The 22,329-nt window shown below is 40.7% G+C and overlaps 1 protein-coding gene across 5 annotated transcripts in view; it reads left to right on the forward strand.

The window, feature by feature from the left end:
* Positions 1 to 18,248, forward strand: part of Atf7ip (activating transcription factor 7 interacting protein) — an 85,367-nt gene extending 67,119 nt beyond the window's left edge. For 4 of the 5 annotated variants that reach the window (XM_051155490.1, XM_051155488.1, XM_051155492.1 and 1 more), the window contains 6 exons: positions 2,406 to 2,470; positions 5,520 to 5,607; positions 7,992 to 8,147; positions 12,505 to 12,687; positions 15,012 to 15,124; positions 17,560 to 18,248. In XM_051155490.1, the coding sequence (XP_051011447.1) occupies positions 2,406 to 2,470; positions 5,520 to 5,607; positions 7,992 to 8,147; positions 12,505 to 12,687; positions 15,012 to 15,124; positions 17,560 to 17,979 (1,025 nt within the window). In that variant the 3' untranslated portion in view covers positions 17,980 to 18,248. The remainder of the gene's footprint in view (positions 1 to 2,405; positions 2,471 to 5,519; positions 5,608 to 7,991; positions 8,148 to 12,504; positions 12,688 to 15,011; positions 15,125 to 17,559) is intronic. The other variant, XM_051155489.1, reaches the window with a different exon arrangement.
* The last annotated feature ends 4,081 nt before the right edge of the window (positions 18,249 to 22,329 follow it).

Genomic DNA, 22,329 nt, shown 5'->3' on the forward strand with positions numbered 1-22,329 from the left:
TTTCTGGGAATTGAACTCAGGCCCTCTGGAAGAGCAGACCTTGAGTGCTCTTAACCACTGAGCCATCTCTCCAGCTCTCAGGCTTCCATTGCTACTCATACAGTTATCGAGACCTCCTAAGAGAATGCTACCAGTTTAAAGTGCCTTGAGCACTATGGGAAGACTGCAGGGCAGAGACGGCTGAGCAGTTATGAGCACTTGCTGCCCTTGCAGAGGATCTGGGTTCAGTTCCCAGCACCCATACTACATAACTCACAACTGCCTATAAGTCCAGCTCCAGAAGATTGACACCCTCTTACAACTTTCAGAGGCATCTGCACACATGTGGTATACATGTAGACGTCCAAAACGCATACACACATACATAAGTAAAGATAAATGTAATGTTTAAAAATATAAATGGACATCTTTAAAAATGTAAAATGAAATACTGGCTAAAAATGACTAACCAGTGTTAAATAACCTAATCCATCATGCAGATAACAAACCAATGTATGCCCTACATTATAGACAGATTTTTAAGCTACACCTTTGTTAATTTTGTTGATTGATGGCCACTCTGAACCATCTATCTCTCCAGCCCCTGATGGATGGTTTCTATCCTCCTGCTTGACAAGTAAATAGCTCAGGTAGTTAGTAGAAAGGGAATGTGACTAAAATCGAGGGAATTTTTAGTCTGTAATGAAAGGGCAGGGGGTACTGAAAATCTACAGAAAGGAATATTGTTAAATTTTTGTGAATAATTAACTTATTCTGAGGCAATTATGCCAAGAATGGAATCATTCTGGATAACAAAGTAGCATATGCATACATATAAACACGTATACATATATACATACATACATATATATAAACACATACACTTACACATCCATACCTTAGTATGTATGTTCAAAAAAAGGTGATGTTTTGGTAATATTGCCTGTGTATCTCAATTCTTTAACATGTAAGACAAGTAACCTAGAATTAGTTTATGGAAAAAGTCTTTCAGGAAAAAATATCTGTAACATATATAATTTTACTATATTTGAGGCAAAGTCTTATTACGTAGTTTTGTAAAGCCTAGAATTTGCTATGTAGATCAGGTAGGTAGATCTCTGTCTTAGAGCTCTGCTTCTGCCTCCCAAGAGCTGGGGATTAAAGGCATGTACCATTACACCCTGCCAATTTCTAAATATTTTTTAAAAGTAATTTTATATTAATAATATTATCCAAAAATAAAATTGAAGCAAGAGGAGGAAAAAATCATGAAGGCTTGTAATTCCATTTCCTGCTCTTGGCTTTTCAGCTGTGGGTGTTTATCTTAGTTGACTCTTTAAATGTAAAATTATCCATGTAATATAGATAATTCTGTCAGTTTTGAGAATAAATACTGTTTATATGTTCTGAAGGTTTGAAAATAACCAGAATACCATATTTGACCATGAAGTTGTTTATCTCCAGGAAGACTAAGGACAGTTTTAACATAAGGACACTCCTGAGAATGTAACTCATTACTAATTAAAGAATGAAAGTGAATTACTTCAATGGATGTAAAAGATACTCTGTAAAATCTTAGTCTCTCTTCTGTCTGTTAGGAACTGGACAGGAGCACACTAGCTTCTCACACAATTCTGGAAGTGGTTCCCATGTCATGACAGTTTCCCATGGAAACTTGACCCAGGTTAAATGAAAAGGAACACGGGACCGGAAGCTGGATGGGTAGATGACTCAGTAAGCTTTCTGCTGAGCAAACACGAGGACATAAATTCGAAGAACCAACACGTACATAAAAGTCAGGCCTCCTGAAGGCTGTGAGCCCAGCACAGGCTGGACAGCCTCACAGAATCAGTGAACTCCAGGTTCCGTGAAAGACTGCCTCAAAAATTAAGATGGGGTGCTGGTGGAGGAATACACCTGCTGTCAACCTCTGGCCTCCTTGTGTAGCCTCGAATAAGCATGTGCATCTGCATAAGCACACAAAGAAAAGTAATCTGTACTTGAACTAATTTATATATATATGCATTTCTCATGGTTACTGTAACTTTTTGTACTGAATTTATTATGAACATTTTTGATATTAGATTTTCCTCCAAAGATACATGATATGAAAGAACGATGTTTTGCTTAGCCATTTTCCCTCATTGAAAATTGACTTCATACAGAAACTGACCTATACTCTCAGGTGTTCCTCAGGGTAGTGTAGGCTGCTGGGTGATGAACGTATGACGCCTTTAAAATGTATAAAGTGAACTTGCGTTCTAAAGGACACCACAGGGAGCTGTGAGAGGAAACCCTGTAAGCTGCAGCATGCCAGTGGAAAAATAGTTGGAGAATACATAAATTATGTGTGTAAAGCAGCCTGACCTTTTACATATTATACATTTTATATGTGGTAAATTTTTCCTTTTTTGTTTAATTCTCAGAAAACCAGACAAACAAAACAGTAGAGTCTTCTGTTAATAAGAAAGCAGCAGATAGCACGTCACAGGTAAGAGTGCTCCCCTCCACTGCAGGCGTCTTATGGTAACAGGCATCATGGTTTTTCTTACATCGTTAAATATAGTTTTGTTTTCTTTTGTTCTTTTTTGAGACAGAATAGTAAGTAGCCCAGGCTAGTCTCAAACTCACTAAATATGAGTTTTCTTTTCTGAGGGAAGGCTTTGTTGTACTGAAAACTTTGAGTTTAGAAAATTTTAATAAAAAGCCTTTGGTTGTACTGTTCAGTGTAGCAGTGACTCTTTGTTCTCTTTAACATCGGATTTTCCTGTTTGTATGCAACATTTTCTTTTCATTGTTGATTTTTAGTAGTATTGTTGTGATTTCATATAGGAGTATGCTTCCTTCCTTCCTTCCTTCCTTCCTTCCTTCCTTCCTTCCTTCCTTCCTTCCTTCCCTTTTTTCTCGAGACAGGGTTTCTCTTTGTAACAGCTCTGGCTGTACTGAAGCTTGCTCTGTAGACCAGGTGTCCTCGAACTCACAGAGATCTGCCTGCCTCTGCCTCCCGAGTGCTGGGGTGGGAGTGCGTTTCTTAATGCTTGTTTTATTTGATACTCATTGAAACTTGGATTTGTATGTTTTTCACCCATTGGTGTTTTTTTCTGGGGGGGGGGGGGTTATGTCATATTTCTTTACACACTCAAATTCCCCTTCACTTAAATATCCATACTGCATTTCTTTGTTTGGGGGTATAAGAGCGCACATACAAAGATTAGAGGACAAGTCATAGTAGACATTTCTCTGAAGTTTAGTCTACATAGGTCGCAGGGGTCCCAGGGATCCTCAGGCGTGTTGGCAGGAGCCTTTATCTACTGAGCGATTGCACTGGTCCTCAATCAGATTTTTGTTGAACTACATAATTCTTTTCATAATTCTTTTTGTAGTCTTCATTTCTTGGGATGAAAGAATTCTATTGATTAATCATCAACTTCACTGAGCTCGTCTACATCCTATAAACTACCTTTGTGCCCAGCCAGCTTTATTTGTTTGTTTGTTTGTTTGTTTGTTTGTTTTTGCAGTTTTTCGAGACAGGGTTTCTCTGTGCAATCCTGGCTGTCCTGAACTTGATTTGTAAACCAAGCCTGCCTCTAACTCACAGAGATCCACCTGCGATCTGCCTCTGTCTCCTGAGTGCTGTGACTGTGTGCCAGGCACTCCAGCTAATTTTAAACATGTTTCTTACTTAGCTATGTGTGTGTGTACATGTTTGTGTTTATTTAGCTATGTGTGCATGTTTGTTTACTTAGCTATGTGTGTGTGTGTGCATGTTTTGTGTGAGGTGGTTACAGGGGTGACATTTTTTTAAAAGATTTATTTATTTAAGGCCAGGTGGTCATGATGCATGCTTTTAATCCCAGCACTTGGGAGGCAGAGGCAGGTAGGTCTCTGTGAGTTCAAGGCCAGCATGGTCTACAGAGTAAGTTCCAGGACAGCCAAGGCTACACAGAGAAACCCTGTCTCAAAAAATTATATATTTTTTAAAAAAGGATTTATTTATTATGTATACAGTGTTGTACCTTCATGTGTGCCTGTATGCCAGAAGAGGGCAGCAGATCTCAGTACACATGCTTGTGAGCCACCATGTGGTTGCTGGGAATTGAACTCAGGACCTTTGGAAGAACAGCCATTGCTCTTAATCTCTGAGCCATCTCTCCAGCTCTGACTTTTTTATTTTAACCCAAAGTTAAATTCTACTTTACAATGTATTTTTTCTCTCCATGTTTAGTAATATGTGATCCATAGTTTCAAAATTTAGTAGATTTTGAAAACTGGACCCTGTAAATAATATAGCAAGTGCGTTCTATGATGACGAATAGAGACTTAATTTTGAATGAAACCAATTTGTAGTGTTCATAAATATATAAATTTAAATGAAATTATTGTAGGAAGAGTTTAACAAGATTTAGAATAATTATCTTGGGATTTGATCTGGATTTTCTAGTCAAAGAATTCTTTCTTTCTTTCTTTTTCCTTTTCACTACGTATCTTATCTGGGTGTATGAGCCACAGCTCTTCCATCCAGCGCATCCTGGATCCGTCTCTGGCTCAGGCTCTGCAGCTATAACCGTGGCCCATCCACTCTCCTTAGTCTCACAAAACTGCTTGAGCTTTACAGATAAAGGCCCTGATTATTTAGGGCTGCTCTCAGGATGATAAGTTGAATGAAGTTATAATTATCACTTGAGTATTAACCCTAGCTCTTGTGTGTGATGTAAGGCATTTCATGCACACATTTAGATTAACCTTTGTAATGACTGACAGGTCTGTGTTGTAGAGGTGAGCTCACGTTGGAGGTGGAATGTGTGTGAAGCAACTGCTGGTCTGCAGCCACTGCTGCTGGTCCCCCCCCCCCCCCTTTGTTACTGCTGCCTCCATATTTGTTTCTAATCCCCTTTGTTTCACTAATGATTTCGGACAGTTGCTGAGTTTGGTCAAATTGGACACTCCCTAAAGATGTAATTATGCCTTTTTGGGTAGAGAAGAACAGATTTCTGTTGTCTTTGTGGCCTCTCTGTAAAGATTGTCTTTCGTGCTTTGGTGGTCCTTTAGAGAAAGAGTGGCTGTTGTTTTCACTGTCACAAAGTGAGCGCTTGTATTCAATCGTGTACTGCTTACAGCACTGAAGCGCGTGGGCAGCCTGTGTAAAGGGCCATTCTTTTTAAACTGTTAGAGTTTCATCGGAAAGTACCTGAAAACTATGTTGTGTTGCACAAATCACATTGTTACTACATTGTATTCCTTTATGTTGGTATTTGCACATGTGTGAGTGCTCGTGTGCCACAGTGTGCACATGGGAGTCAGTTCTTCCTACCACCATGTGGATCCCAGAACTCAAACTCAGGGTCAGGGTTGGCGTCTTTGGAGTCAAGCAAGCACCTTTCACCCACTGAAGTGTCTGCTGTGGTGCTTACCACCACACTATTGAGAAAACGGCCTTTAGGGGCCTACCTGGAACTAGGCCGTTTACCCCCTTTGCCCTTACTGTTTGTTACCACACACCTTCTTAGTAATTGCAGAATCAATCATGTTGTGTTTTTCAGAGTGGAAAAGCTTCTGGCAATGAGTCAAGTGGTGTCATTGACCTCACAATGGATGATGAAGAGAGTGGAGCTACACAAGGTACTCAAGGTAGTTCTTTCAACAGACGCTTTCCTGATTCTCCTCCTCTTAATGTTTGGTGATGTTTTCTGAAAGTAACATTGCTGATGTATCTAGATCCCTTTAGAGGGAGAGTCTTTCAGGTTAGAATTAAAAAGCAGCGTTCAAATCCTGAATGGACGTGATCAAGCTGGAGAGGAGCGCAGCAGTTAGCACCATTACTCAGGGCGCCCACCAGCTATCCAGTTGCTCTTCGCGACGAAGCCTTCTCCTTATACTAGAGTGAAGGAGTCTATAGACCTTAGGACACAGCAACAACATCTAGTTCCTTGACTTCTTGCTCTTGATTTCTCTTCCTCCCTTTCTGTGTCTCCTCACTTCTCCCTTCCCTACCCCTCCCTCTTCCTGTCACTCCTTCTGGTGTAGATACCTTTCAGTGTGTGTTCATTTAATTTTGACCATTTGAATTGCTTTCCTTTAGTACTATATGATTTTTTTTAATAGTTTTTTTTTTTTTTTTTTTTTAAGATTTATTTGTTTATTATTATGTACACAGTGCTCTGCCTGCACATACACCTGCAGGCCAGAAGAAGGCAACAGATCACATTTTAGATGGCTGTGAGCCATCATGTGGTTGCTGGGAATTGAATTCATGACCTCTGGAAGAGCAGTCAGTGCCCTTAACCTCTGAGCCATCTCTCCAGCCCAGTACTATATGATTACAAGTCAAAATTTAATCATTTTCAAGAGGCCCTAATAATGTTCTCAGTTGCATTACTTAGAAACTAAGTTGGATAAATGCTAAAGCCATACTCCACAGTGTCTCATGAATGACAGCTCCTAGGTTAAATCTAATTGGAAAATTCCTGAATTAAAATTCAGTACGTCTTATAATAAAATAATAATAATAATAATAATAATAATAATAATAATAATAATAATAATAATAATAATAATGATGTATACAATCTAGCCTTTACTGTGGTGACTTAAAAATAGATCCCCAGTCATGATTCAAAGTGTGGTATTTCTAAGACTTTTTTGGCTATCAGAGTGTCTTTGTTCACAGACAGATGTGAAACCACAGTGACAGTGTGTTCATTTGGAAAGATCAAATACTAATTTTATTTATCTTGAAGTCAGTAAACTTAAATGATTTAGCAAAGTCATGTTTTGAGATTTAGAGAAATTTGCTGATTTGGGAGAAGTAAAATTAAGTACATGTAGTTAATTCTACTCAGTATATAGTACCATAGGAAGCTGCGGAACCATTGAGACATTTAGCTGATGTCATGATGGTGTGATGATGTACTGGTATCATGATTTGAAGAGTTTCAAATTGACATTTTACTTCTGGTTTTGTTCATTTGCTTTCATAGATTGGTTTGACTATCAGGAATTCTTAGAGAACAAAAGTGAATACTGAAGCAGGGTGCTGGGAGGGCAGAGCTGCCCCTGAGTGGTCAGGCATTCTGCCTGTTATGGCGCTAGCCACCGTGCCTGCTCTCAGTGCTTCTCTCTTGGGTCATCTTAATTCTCCCTGCAGAAGCCCATTGTTCTCATGTTCCGACCACCTGATGGACCAGAACTACTGAGTGTATTTTAATGAGACATTTCATAGGACACAAATGGATGAAGGTCATCGTCTATAGAAAGTAGTTGGTTTATACTCTTCATAGTGTCCCGTCTCTGTTTTTCTAATGTATTTGTTTGTTTTGAGGTATAGACATTTACTTCGGGAGCTATTAGGCTATCAGGGACCTGTTTTAATACTTTAAGAGACAAATAGAAATAATGGACAACTGTTTATATAAAAATTTACACAACTCTGAATAATTGAAATTTAAATTCAGGAAAAAAACATGACTTTACAGTATTTGTCAGAAGAATGTCTTTGATACAGGTGTATAAATATGTATATGCATTTTTGTAATTTTTATTTTAGTTGCTATTATATAGTGAATTCAGGAGATTCTTGACTGAAAAATAAGACTGTATTCCTCTAGGAGTGTGAACTGGAATCTCTTAAGTGTTGGTGAAACTGGGTGTGGTGGCACACGCCTTTAATCCCAGTACTTGGGAGGCAGAGGCAAGGGGATCTCTGTGAGTTTGAGGCCAGCCTGATATATAAAGAGAGTCCCAGGATAGCCCAGGACTGCATAGACAAAACCTGTATCAAAAAGCCAAAGAGGAAGAGGAGGAGGAGTGGTGTGGTAGCAGTGGTGAATTATTTAAGTAGCTCATGACTGGGTCTTTAAATCAGCAAAAGTATACATGAGAATAAAACGGAGTTGTTTCTGAAGAGGGGAATGTGTTGTGTAGAGAGTAAGCGAATGAGTTTCCCATTAAAAGTCAGGCCTGTGTGGCCTTGTGTTTTCTATCATCAGTCATGTATCTTATATTTTAATTAACAGAGCCCAAAAAGCTAACTCATCCTTCTGCGCCTACAATGAGCACTTCTCAGCCCATGCCTCGACCGTTGCAGCCCATTCTACCAGCACCACCTCTTCAGCCATCTGGGGTGCCCACAAGTGGCCCATCTCAGGCAACTATCCACTTACTGCCTACAGGTAAATGTGCAGAGCCACCAAGCCGGAACTTAGTAACCAGTTTATATAACACTGGTTATGGAACCAGTGGGAAGAATCAACAGAATATTTAGACTAATTCCTACTGCTTTCTTGACGTTTGTGGTTTTGAATGTGTAATGTGACCCAGCTCTGCTCACTGCCCTGAGTAGCTACACAAATAGAGACTAATTATAATCATTGTCATAGATACTCTGGAGAGCAGAAATAATTTAGTTCTCTGGAATGGCTGGTTGTAATGATTTTGTTCTGAATCTAGCCAAGAAATTCCAGTGACTGGTCACATAAGTTTTTGTTTGTTTGTTTGATTGTTTAGTTTTTTGTTTGTTTGTTTGTTTTTTTTTTTTTTAAGTTGGAGATTGGACCTAGGCCTTAAATACGCTAGATAAGCAGTCTACCACTGAGGCAGGGCCTGGGGCTCAAGCTGGTTTTAACCAGTGTATCATAATATCGTGAAGTCCGTGCTAATATTTTATCTTAATATTTCAAGCGACTGTGAGATTGAGCATTTGCAGCATGTAGCCTATATCACCCACACTGTTTTCAGAGACAGCAAGGCTTCTTGCAGGTTAGGTCACTGCTCAGAGATCTGTTTGCAGAGTGCTTACAGAAGCATTCTGCTGAGTCAGCAAAAACACGGCACTAAATGGGATTTCAGCCCTGAAAATAAGAAGGCCAGAGTAACTTGTGGGCAAAAGCTATATTTTCTAGTGCTTCAGAGAGTCATCTGATAGTCTTGGTGTGGTAAGTGCACACTGTTTAGTGTAGTAACTGTTTTGTTGCCTTCCAGAATCTTGATGTTATTGCATGTCATTTAAATTGCTCTTTTGCTCTTTTGCACTTTGTGGACCAGGCAGGCCTCGAACTCACAGATGTCTGCCTGCCTCTGCCTCCCAACTAAAGGCATATGCCACCACTGCCTGGCCACTTAAGCTGCTCTTTGTCCTGTTTGTGTTTCTAGTCAAAGTATGTGCTATGTGACTGTTTCCTGTATAGTAGTTTTATGTTGGTCTTATGTTTAAATGCCACTTTTTAATCTAAATAGCTACTATTGCATTCTGTCCTCAGCAGTTCTGTGTCTGTTTACCTTGATCCAAAGTTACAGTGACAGTTACCTAATTTAGTTCAGAAGGAAGTGTCCTTTATGCAAAGAAATATATTGGCAGCTGTTATCAGATCTTACATATTTGCTTCCTGTTCTGAAGGCTCTCAGAAAGAGTCGTCAGAGAAAGCCCAACAGTCTTCAGTAGCCTTTGGTGTGTGTGTGTGTACACACGTGCATGTGCACACACATGCTATGAAAGCATATATGGAGGTCAGAGGTGTTATGAGTTCTCTCCTTTGGCTGTGGGATCTGGGCATCAAATTCCGGTTGTCAGGTTTGTGCAGCCCCTTTTACCCATTGAGCCATCTTGCTCACTCCTGTCTTTAGATTTTTGTTGTTGTTGTTTTTGTTCGATTTTTCTTTCTTTCTTTCTTTCTTTCTTTGTTTTTGTTTTTTGTTTGTTTGTTTGTTTATTGGTTTGGTTTGGTTTTTGGTTTTTCGAGACACGGTCTCTCTGTGTTAGCCTTGGCTGTCCTGGACTCACTCTGTAGACCAGGCTGGCCTTGAACTCACAGAGATCAGTCTGCCTCTGCCTCCTGAGTGCTGGGATTAAAGATGTGAGCCACCATTCCTGGCTTGTCACTAGATTTTAAAAAATAAATGTGTTAGAACTTTATTTGATACCCTGTAAAAGCCAAAATTGATGCTTCTTGACATGGTATGTAAAACACAAGTTAAAACATGTCAAATACCCCCAAAGCATTCCGTCTAGTGCTTATTCCTTTAGCATTATATAATAATAATAATAATAATAATAATAATAATAATAATAATAATAATAATAATAATAATAATAATAGGCTCAATGCCTACAACCAGAAAGTAATAAACAATCATTGAAAATGCTGTACAATTCCAGCTATTTTTCCCAAACTGCTTTATACAGTTTGCTGAATATAAACTAAGAAATATAATTTAAGGAAGATTATATAACAGTTTAACAAACATTATAATCTTCAGTTTTTTCCTAAATTTATTTTATATTTTTTTCATAAGAAAATTAGTATGCAAGGTATAAACTACAGGTGAATGTCCAGGATGTAGCTCTGAAGGACCTTCATGGAAGCTGTGTTTTAAATGTAAGGAGGTGCTGGCATCAGCTACCACCAATTCAGTGTAAAATAAGAAGTGCGGACAGTTTGTCAGTTAGAAGCCTCTTTTGCTAATGATTTCTATCCATCACAGGGAACTAAAATAGTTACCTTTGAGAACAGAGCAAAAGCAAACAGCTGCTAAAAGGATGGAACATTATCAACACATCCTTACTAGACTAGACTGTGTGCATTTCAGAAGCTTAAAGGTTTTTAATATTCTAGGTTACTTTTAATGGTTTCTTTTATGAGGTTACAACTGTGAGGTTTTGCTTGTGCCAGTTCAGCCATGTATGTGGAAAGCATGAAACATTAGCTCTGTCAGTCACCCAACAGGCCTTTGACAGATGCCTCCCAGAGACAGGCTGATGAGATGTGCTCATCGCTGCAGTGACCTCAGGCCTGTAGGAGCAGTGGCTTCTGTTGTGGTCCACAGAAAAGAATCAAAGTTATTGACAACCAAGAAACATACTTAAGTTTTACCTTGGGGCCACTTCCATTTTTGTTGAGTGTGCTGGATACAAATTCAGGTTCAGTCATCAATCTTAGATTCACTCGGTGCTCAGTCGTCATCATCATGGTAATAACCCAAGGGCTTGGTTAAAGAAAGGTGAGAGTGAACTGACTTTGCTACAGTAAGTTTCTTGGCCATTATTGTAATTTTTCTTACTTTTGTTTGCTTGTTTTGCTTTATTTTTGGTTGTGAGCCTAGCCTCTGACAGCTGAACCATCTCTCCAGCTCTTTTGCTTTATTCTGTAAGTTGGGAGGGTCTCATTCTAGCCCAGAATGTCTCCAAACTCATCTGTAACCAAGGTAGCTTCAAACTCACTATTGGGATTGAAATATGAGCCACCCATTTTTAGTAGGAAACGTCTGGTGCATTTCACAAGCTAGAACCTCACTAGGTTGTACATTTCCCAGCATGCACCTTAGGATAGACATGACCTAGTTTCCAAGTATAGAGTAGCACCAAAGAAAACAGAGAGAAGATAATGACTCCATTGCCGGAGGTGGGGTAAGGAGAACTGTGCAGACAAGCATGGGACTACAATTTTTGTGCATCAGTAAGGTCCTACATTGTGAAAGGAGAAAACCTGCTCCCCCAAATTGTTGTCTGATGGTCACACATACACATACACACACAAAATAAAATGTAAAAAACAAATTAAACTGCATTGTGTCCGTATTATAAAATATAGCTTCCAATAAGGCTTTGATTTGGACACTGGCACCCGTAGAGAAAAATTCATATCAAAGGGGGAAGAGAGTGATTTCATGTCGTCCCCCCAATCCTTCCCCAGCTTCATCACACCCAATTTTAACATCTGCCAGAGCACTATATACAATGCAGGAATGGGATCTAAAGAAATATATACGTTTAATAAACACTGTTTGCATAAAAAGCCATCTCCTTCTAGGTTTTTAGAATACCACATACTTGCATATCTATAGCCACCCAGAAAGTTTTGAGAAACACATGTGTGTTTGAGTTTTGTTTTGTTTTGTTTTGTTTTTTTAAAGTCCAAAACCACCAGAGATGTTAGTTAGCTTGAGTCTGGTGATAGCGCCGTCTCAGCTGTTCTGTGGGATGAGAGCAGGACTGCAGTGGCTCAGTGTAAGAGGGATGAAGATGACCACCTCAACCAGCCATCAGTACAGGGCAGGCATTGATGTGCTTGCACAGCAGAAGCCAGACTAGGCCCTGGAAACAAGAGTCTCTCCTAGAGCTTACACAGTGTGGGGGACCCTCCCCCACCCAGGGTCATACACTCCTTTACGTGTGTCTTGAGTAAGGCTTGTTCTTTGAGCTATGCCAATCTGCTTCTCTTCACTCTGCTGACTTGGTCAGTCTGGCTAAGTGGTGGGTGTTTGGCTTCACTTAGAGCTTGTTCCTTATTGGTAGGCAGTGGCCTGAGCCGCCTCTGTCCCTTGCCATTGTTAGCTCAGCTGGACAGACACACCTGAAGTGGAGAAAATGCATGGGACCTGGGGGAGGTAGAGGGAGGGCTTGGAGTGTGGGATCTGCCCATGCTTCTGACAGCCTTTTTCCGTATGGCTAGAGTTTTGTGTAGTGGTAATTACTATTTCATGCTGTCTTCTTAACATAGCATTGACTACACTCTTGGTATGTTGTTCCATTAGCTCCAACCACCGTGAATGTAACACATCGTCCAGTAACTCAGGTGACTACAAGACTCCCTGTACCAAGAGCTCCTGCAAATCACCAAGTGGTTTATACAACTCTCCCAGCACCACCCGCTCAGGCTCCCCTCCGAGGAACTGTGATGCAGGCTCCTGCTGTTCGCCAGGTCAATCCTCAAACTAGTAAGAGGCTCTTTTCTTATGTATGGGTTTGAAGGGTATGTACTGATCTGTACTGACAATAGATTATCATATTAAAGGATGTATCAAATAGCACACTTGCATGGTATAGTTAATAATAATGTAGCACTTTGGGAATTGCTGATACTATAGATTTTAAGTGATTGCATAGAAAAAAAGGATAGGGATATGAGGATGGTGTGATGTATTCATTTTTAAATGTGTAATTTTGCAAAACACCACAGGCATACATAGTTTTATCCATTAAAATGGATTTTGAAAAACATTTTTTTTCCCCTAATTATTTTTTTATTTAGAGACGGTGTCTCACTATGTAGCTCTGGCAGACCTTGAACTCACAGTGATCCACCTGCTTCTGCCTCCCAAGTTCTAGGATTAAAGGTGTACCCCACTAATTCCAGTCTTTCTTATGATTTAAAGAGAGAAATTGGACTTATATACTGCAGGGTTTGCAGTCTTTATAGTGTCTTCAATTTAATGTTGTTAAATGGCCTAAATTTTAGTATCTCATTTGATAGCTATTTATGTTTTGAGACAAGGTGTCACTATATATCCCTGGCTGCGTAAGAGCTTGCTACATAGACCAGCCTGGTCTCAGACTTACAGAGATCCACTTGGTCCTGCCTCCTGCTTGCTGAGGTTTAGAGCTGTGCACTTAATGCTCTACTCTTAATAGTTGCCGTATTGGCAAATTGAAATGGAATGGTAAGTTGTGGCTTTGCTCAGAAAAGGAAAGTTATGGTAAAGGTAGCCTCGGCAGTCTTGCAGGTATGGAAGGCAGTTAAAGAAATTAAAGGACGGAAAACACTTTAGGAAATTCATAGTTCATTTAAACTATAAGTAATTATAGCCATTCTGAATTTTAATACACTGTGTATTATTAGCTTAGACTACGTCTTAATTATAGCATATTAAAAAAGCTGGGCATGCGATGCACCCACTTGAAAAGCTGGGCATGCAGTGCGCCCACTTGAAAAGTGGAGGCAGGAGGAGGATCAGGAGCTGAAGGTCATCCTTGCTTATATAGAGATTTCAAAGCCGGCCTGAGCTACGTGAGACCCTATCTTTTTTTTAAAAGAAAAAAAAAAAAAGCCCAAATAAAAGTGCATATATAAGCCAGGTGTGGTAGTCTACAAAGTGAGTCTAGGACAGCTAGGGCTGTTACACAGAAAAACTAAAGAAAAAAGAAAATAAAAAAGCTAATCTAAAGTTTAAAGGAAACAGTGACCTTTGCCATGGTCGGAAGTGGAACTCCATCACTCTTCTGCCTCTCTTGCCTTCTGCTCTCCTCACTTTTCTTTGATCAGTTCTGGTATTTATTTATTGCCGGCAGTGTAGGTGCCACATACATATTTTTGTCTCACATGCATATAAATATAAAATGTCAAGGTTAGTGTATGTGTACATATATGCTTATTTATAAAATGACAAGCAAAATTCTAGCTGTTTTTAAAACTGTAATAGTTGCATTATTGTTAGCTTCTAGGAGAAATTAAGCTAAATTGAATCTTGGAATTACAGTTTTTAATGTTGTCAAGTTTGTGAGGCTTTTCTCTAGGCAGTTGTTTGATTGGGCCATAAATGAGCTCTGGGACAATCAACCTGGCAAGAGCAGTGTGGCTCAAGTGCTGTGTGTCTGATGAGCATGACCAGAGAGTAGGTGGCTCTCAGGTCTCTGCTTGTGTTGACCTTGGCATGAAATAAATGTCCTCAGCTTATTAACAGTATGTATAGAGAAAGTGGGGAGCCGCCCTCTAATATAGGACTGGTGTCTGTCTGTCTGCATAGGCTAGAAAAGGGTGTCAGATTTCTGGGAGCTGGAGTTACAGGCAGTTGTGAGCTGCCTGATGTGCAGGGAACTAAAGCCAGGTCCTTAGCAGTCTTCATTGCTGGGCACTGTCTCTAGCCCCAAGGACGGCTTCCCTGACAGCTTCTGTCTGCTGACCCTTTGAGTCACTGGCTCCAGTCTGGCCCACACTTGAAGGCTTTTATTTCTTGTTGTCCTTGTGAGGATTGTGTGTTTGCGCTGTTCTCATGTCACTGTCACGTCTTCCTGTTCATTCAGTTTCCTTCATGTTGCTGCATGCAGCTTGTGGTGCCACTTGAAGAAGCATTTGTGAAAGTGCTTGAATTTAGGACTTCTTCATCCTCATGTTTAAGTCATAGCTTGCCAGGCTGTATGTAGACTTTTTGGTTGGAAATATTTCTCCTCTTGAATTTAAAGAATGTTTTTTAATAATAATGTTTACAGTGCCCCAACAAATTTATAAGTGAATGGTGATGTTTTTCTCATTTTTGTTTTGCAGGTGTTACAGTTCGAGTGCCTCAGACAACCACATATGTTGTAAACAACGGACTGACCCTGGGATCAGCAGGGCCTCAGCTCACAGTGCATCATCGGCCACCACAAGTGCACAGTGTAAATGTCAATGCTTGCCTCTTAAACATCCTTAGTAACCAAGCTGTCGTATCATTCCAGTCACCGTTCCTTTCTTCTCTTTCTTTTCTTTCTTTTTTTTTTTTTTTGAGATAGCCAGCACCTTGGCTGTCTGGGAACTCACTCTGTAGATCAGGCTGGCCTCGAACTCAGAGATCTGCCTGCCTCTTTGCCTCCCCAGGTGCTGGGATTATAGGCATATGCCACCACACCCAGCTCTTATTTCCTTCATGACTTTGTATTTCTTAAAATCTATTATTTCTAACTGCGTTATTGTTGTTAGCTTATCTTAAATGATCCACTGGTATTCAGAATGCATTTGTTATAAAAAGACAGAAAATTAATTATTTCCCTGTAAATTTAGTCCCAAGCAAAGTCATATTGTCCTGTTGCAAGATTATAACCAAGTTTTAAGGGTACTGTAGAATATACGTGAGTATATATAGTATATATGTGAAGAGAAATGCTGGCTATTGCAGAGAGAAGGCAGAACGTCAAGGCTGACACACATTACCTACCAGAACATCCTTTCACAGCACCCACAGTTCTCCTTGGGTATCGATTGTGTCCCCAGGATGACAATGTGCTAGTTTTCACAGGTGCTCTCAGGCTGTGGCTGAAGGAGCTTCTAGTCTTCATTGCATGTGTGGCCACTGGTATTTGGAGTTTGAGTGTGCCTGGAAGGCTGTGTGTGCTACCTAAGAGCCCTCGTTCCCCAGTGAATGAGCCACATCCCAGCCCTGGAATCCACTGTTGGAACAGCTCTGATTTTCCTTACCATTTTAAGTGCCATTGACTGAGCATCTGCATCCCAGCTACTCTTAAGAACTTTCCCAGTTTGCTTTAGCCCTCATATTCTATGGGAATTAGTAGTAGTATTCTCGCTTTGGCAAAAACAAAAATAAAAACAATCAAAAGAAGGTAACAAATATACAAGGCTAGTATGTCATGAAGATGTTAGTGGTTGCTCAGTGTCCTCACCCACACTGCTGTCAGAGCCAACCAGATCTGGTCTGCCTCTAGAGCTTCCCGGCTTCCATTTCCCTGAAACCATCAGGATATGATTCGAGGTCTTTCCAGCTTCAGCCCTATATCCACAGCTCCTCTTTGTTGTTTGTCTGTCCTCTCTTACAGAAGGATTTGTGGTTTTGCTTGCTCTTTCATGGTGTTAATGAACAGCTTCCCTTCTGGATATTGGACTCCGGTGATCCTTAGGGGTCTCACACTTAAGCTGTAACTGGCACTTTAAAAAAAAAATTTTTTTTTTTAGAATAATTTGTCATATAGTTTAGACATTTGGACTGTATTAAGGCATTGGAATTTTATAGCATATTATAGGACCTTCACATAACTCAGTAGTTTATTCAAACTATACATATAATGGAGTGCTGCTTTGCCTTGCCTCCGTCTGAAATACATAGATGTATGCTTTGGCACAGGAGTTTTGGTTAAGGAATAGCATTTTGACTCTAGTACTAAGTCTAAGTGCCCTACTTAGACTCATTGTATCTGTTTCCTGGCTCTTACTGTTCTCAACACCATCTTAAAACAGCTGTGGCAGCGATGAGTGCAGTAATTGCAGTGCTATGTAGGCTTAGGTCCACAGGGCTTTCCAGGATCACTTCTGAGCCACTGGGCTGGAGGCCGCTTTCCAGATCTTTTTTATCTTCATGTACCCTATGCCACAGAAAGTGTTGACACTCACTCTCGTCTGTTGTTTTCCCTGCTTCCTCTGCCCATGATTGCTCATACTTACCCGCTGCAGCATGGAAGGCATTTTGCCTTTTCCTCCTGTCTTTCATAGCATCACCCTTTTCTTCGTGACTGGCCGAGAATATAATACAGGTTCAGCATTATTCATATGTGTATCTATATATTACAAAGTAGATGTAGAGTGAGTGTGGTGTATATACCAGTTTGTATGATATACACAATTTTAGATGCTTTCCTGAAACAAAAATGAAAATCAAAAGCAGAGTAAATTGTAAATGTAATAGATGGTTCCCATATGTGTGTGTGTGTGTGTATTGGTTTTTCAAGTCAGGGTTTCCCTGGCTGTCCTGGACCAGGGTAGACCAGGCTGGCCTTGATCTTACAGATCCACCTGCCTCTGCCTTCCTGAGTGCTAGGATTAAAGGCGTGCGCCACCATGCCTGGTGATGGTTCCCACTTGTATCAACGTGTCTTCAGTATTTCATTAGGAAAGGAGTTGTGTTTTCCAAGATGAACTTCATGCTTTTGCTCTGGAAAACATTTGGGCATGGCTGGTGTGGATCACTGACTAGAACTTGACAAAATTGGTGTGGTGTTGCCGATTTTGGAGTTCTTAATGTAAACCGATCTCTCTGTGGTTACTAAGGTATCTTCTGCAATCGTTCTGTAATTGCTAAAAACCAACACACCTCTTCTTTTGTTAGGAGCCCCCACGCCCTATGCATCCAGCGCCCTTACCAGAAGCCCCACAGCCACAGCGTCTGCCCCCAGAAGCTGCCAACACTTCTCTGCCTCAGAAACCACACTTGAAGTTAGCGAGAGTTCAGAGTCAGAATGGCATTGTTTTGTCATGGAGTGTCCTGGAAGTGGACCGGAGCTGTGCCACTGTTGACAGCTACCATCTCTACGCTTACCACGAGGAGCCCAGTGCCACTGTGCCCTCACAATGGAAGAAGATCGGGGAAGTCAAAGCCCTTCCCTTGCCAATGGCTTGCACTCTCACTCAGTTTGTGTCTGGAAGCAAGTACTACTTCGCAGTGCGCGCCAAGGACATCTATGGCCGTTTTGGGCCTTTCTGTGACCCTCAGTCCACGGACGTGATCTCTTCCTCTCAGAACAGTTAGACCTTGGAGTCTTTAGCTTCTGCTTTTGAACGTTCCACATTTTGGGCTTGTTTTTAAATCTTGTGCATGAAATTCAATGTAAAATCCACTTTGTGCAAGATCTCTCAGACAGATGAGTGTATACACTACGTTTGTTTATGACCAGAAGTATAATAAATTCAACCCAGAAAGCAAGTCTTCCCCTGAACAAATCGAGCTTCAGGGTTTTGAAATGTACATTTATTCCTTGCTTTGGTTCTGAGGCTGGGGAATATGTGTGGGTGTTGGTGTGTGTGTGTGTGTTTCTTTTGTTTTAGTTTTACGTTTCTGGTTGTGTGTTTATCACAGTGCACTCTCCCTTCTCCACTCTCCTCCAGTAGGAAGTAAACAGATGAAAGACTCTGAGGCCTGCAGCTGCTGTGATTCTGCCTTTGGGGGAATCTAAACACAACCCAAAGAAATGGAAAAAACAAAACAAAACAAGCAAAAAACAGCTTAGAATAGATGAGTTTAAACAGAGGAAATATTTTCTTTGATTTCTTCTGAGCTACTGACTAGGTGAAAAATGTCCTACCCTCACCCCAAGTTCCTAATCTGGCTTCTACATTTGTGTTTGTGCCTTATAAAGTATAGAAGTTCACTGACCATATGTCCATTGTTGTATATTCCTCTTTCAACTTTCCTTTATTCTTTTTGCCACCAAAAATACGACATCCTTTAAGCATTTTTAGAACCAAAGTGTGCACGCATGTGTTTTCCTCATCTTCTAAGACATCACTACATTCTACCCCAAAATTTTGACTTCCTGTTTTGTTTTAAGAACATATGTTTATTTTTGCCCATTATTTAACAACAGGCCATGTTGTTTAAATTTTTTCCTTAAGTCTTTTAATGTCTATGTTTCACTGTTAGAGAGTCAGAAGGAAGTTGTGGGTCTTCTCATCTCTCATGGCTGTAGTGTCTGTTCAAAGGCAGTCAGTGCTAAAGACAAGGGAACCCTCGCTTGCTTCTTTGTTCTCATGAGGTCCTTCCCGTTTTAACCTTATCTCTGTTTGGATAGTGCCAAGTGCAGTCTGATTTCATGGGCTTTGGATGGAAGTTGGAAGCATCTCTACCATTACAGTTCGGTCCAGTCACTTCTCATTCCTTGCAAGAGTTACTAGATAAAGGCTCAGCCTTGTGTCGTCGAGGAATGCCAGCTGCAGGACAGTCGGACAGGTATGTTAGGGAACTGAACATTTAGGGGCGAACATTTAGGGATGAGAGTGAGGTAGGTGTCTGAAGTTTGTGACGACTTTTCTTGCAACGTTTTAAGATCTTAAAATGCATTAGTCACTCACTTGTCCTGGCATCAAAAGTGGGAGCCCCATTCCCATGTGCGTTTGCCCCTGTGGTGGCTTACAGCTGTGGAGGCATTGTCTTTGGTGACTTTTTACTGGGTGGTGTTCTGTCATCTTCAGTGTGAATTTTGGATAAAGAATCCTGTAGTTGCTAAGGTATAAATGCCCCTAACCTTCTCCTTGAGAAAAAGGAGACCACACGAGAATCAGTTTTCCCATAAGTTAAGTTTGGCGAGCGGTAGTCTAGCTAGGACTCCTAAGAGTCATGATCATGGAAGTGTTGCCAGTGTTAAGGTAATGAGAATTTGGAAAGGAAGAAATTATTTTCTGCCTGTATATGAGCACCTCTCTACATCTGAGCAGTTTGTGTCTTGTAGTGGGTACAGGGTTGGTGGTGTGTTCAACCTCATTCCTGTCTATATAGTAGAAAAGCACATATTTAAAATTGTTTTATGCTGGCTGGTCTGCTCACTATCAATGGAAGTCTCCCTGGATGGATATTTTTATTCATACCCATTCATTATTTCACACTCAGTAGTTTTTTGTTTTTGTTTTTAATTAGGTGAAGAAAGCCTAGTGGAATTAGTATATTTCATTGTTTTGGCATTTACTCGGGTGGTTTTGTTTAAAAAAAAAAAAAAAGGTCTCAAATAATGGCTCTAGATACAGGTTTACTGCAGAAAGTAATTATTGAAAGTGTTTATTCCAGATTGGAAAGAAGATATGAAGAGAGACTAATTGTTAAGAGGAAAATACATGTGTGGATGTGGTCTTCTCAGATAACCTGTCATGAGCTTCTCTGCGGCAGCCATGGTTTCCTAGAGAGGGCTAGACTTGTGTGGGGGGGGCAGGTGTGAGTGCTGATGGGTGTGGCTTTTTATCTGGCTGTCTCTAGGGGGGAGTGGAGGACTTCCAGAAGTAGCTACAGCTTTAGGATATTTAGTAGCAGTTGACATTCCATGGCTCGTGGCTTTTAGCCCCTGGTATCTCTTCTCAAAGTATTACAAAGAAGCTCGGTTGTCCCATTTTGGGAATTCAAGTTTGCTACATTTTTAGCCTGACAATACTGGTAAGTATTGCCTTAACTGGGGATCCTGGAAACGTGGGAAGTTTCAGTGTGAAGTGTCAGGTGTTTATATGGTAATTAATGGTAACAGCCATGCTTGTTACTCTCTACTTTGCACTTTGCCAGAGAACTTTTCACCCTGTTTTAAGTGTGAGTAAGCCTCTTTACTGTGTTCTTGCTAATGGCATACGAAGACAGCCCGTTGTAACAGTTGACTTTACAAGGTGACTGTGTCCCTCTGGTTCTTAAGGTTTTTTAATCTGCAGAGTACTTTGTACTGTGTGATGCAATGTGACTTTATGAAAAAAAAAAAACAGAGCTTTCTTCTTGAAAATATGTATTGGGATAGCATTTGCCTCAGAGAGGTGTCCTCGCCCAACCCCCTACCTATGCCAGATAAGGGATACCTTTAAAAACATGATGAGAAGCAAGCGTGCAATCAGGTGCATCTCCCCAGAGTTCTCCCGTGCTGTACGGGTTCTTGTTGCTTGCTCCATTGTTTTAAATATCCTTGAAATGACCACTTAGTATCTGTCAGTGCGGCACAGTAGACATTTCACTTCCCATGTACTGTATGATTTAAAATGCTGTGTGCGGCACCTCTCACGTTAGATGCTGTGATCTCACACCGACGACTCCTCGGGCAGCCACTTCAGTGTCCCCAATATGGTCATCTTTCCACTTGCCTGTGATTGGGTGGCCTGTTTGATTCTCATAGAAATACACATGCCCTTGTGCTATAGACAATAACTATATTCGTGTGATTCTGCCTTCCTTTCATTGTTTTCTGGGCAAAGGGCACACACACAGACTAGAGCAGTTATCATGAGGGCTTTGTTGGTGTAGGAAACTCACTAATTCCTACAGCTCTCTCGAGCCAGCCGGAAGGGTGGAGATGAGGATACACTGTTCTCATCTTCAAATGACTCCATCATGTTTGAGCCTTTGTTTTTTGTGTTTTATATGTAGAGATAGCTGAGTACCTATCATTTAAATATTTAGATGTGTGCCCCCCCCCTTTGTAAATAAGGGATCTAAGCAATCAAATGCCTTTGGGGGAATCCTAGCTTGAGGGTTTTATCAGCCATTTCAATGTAAATGTAAAAATAAACCCCTGGTAGGAAACTTGCATCCTGATTTTTTGTTGCAGTTGCAAGTGTACATAATAAGATGATGTAAGACTCTAAGGTCTAATATTAACTGGCTGTATCAAGTTGCCCTATTTTTATTAGGTTTTGAAGGTTTTTCTCTTTTCCCCCCTAAATGTACAGTAGAGTGGTGTCTGTGTAAGTGTTAACTGTAGTGGGGATTTGTCCAGCAAGCCTGAAATTTCTACTTTGAAATAAATGACTGGGTTTTTAACATCCTGAGTACTCTGATTCATTGAGAGTTCTCAGTCTGTGTGCGCGCGTATGTGTTTCTTTAAAAACTTATATGTTGCTCAGAATCACCCCTTGTTCAGTGTGCCTTATTAAACCTACTTGGCAATCCCAGGTTCTCAGCCCACATGTTACTACTCCCTGGCTTTGAAAGGGAAGTCGCTCAGCAGAATTGCTGCCTGGCTACATATGGTGGTTCAGCTAATGAGAGACAAGCATGTGCGTAGCCTGAAACCCAGTGATGGAAAGGACAACAAACTGCCTTCTATTTGAGATCCCCAAACCTCTAGGACTTCTGAGCAGCAGGGGAAAGAGAAAAGGACCATGGGAAATGCAGGTGTCTACCAGGTCTGGAAGTGGCCCTCGTCTTACCTCAAGCTCCCTTGGTGAGAACTTGGTTATACCATCAACTGTGATTGACGGTTGCAGGCATAAAGAGAGGATAATGGATTCTGGCTAAAAAGAGCTTCTGCTGTCCCTTTGTGTATTTGTTCCATACGTAATGTTTGTTCTGAGCTCTCCGCCCTGCAGGAAATGTTTGCTGTTGAAAACAATTGATGGAGAATGGAAGGGAATTTAGTATTTT

The sequence above is a fragment of the Acomys russatus genome, chromosome 13 (assembly GCF_903995435.1).
Source record: "Acomys russatus chromosome 13, mAcoRus1.1, whole genome shotgun sequence".
Classification (NCBI taxonomy): domain Eukaryota; kingdom Metazoa; phylum Chordata; class Mammalia; order Rodentia; family Muridae; genus Acomys; species Acomys russatus.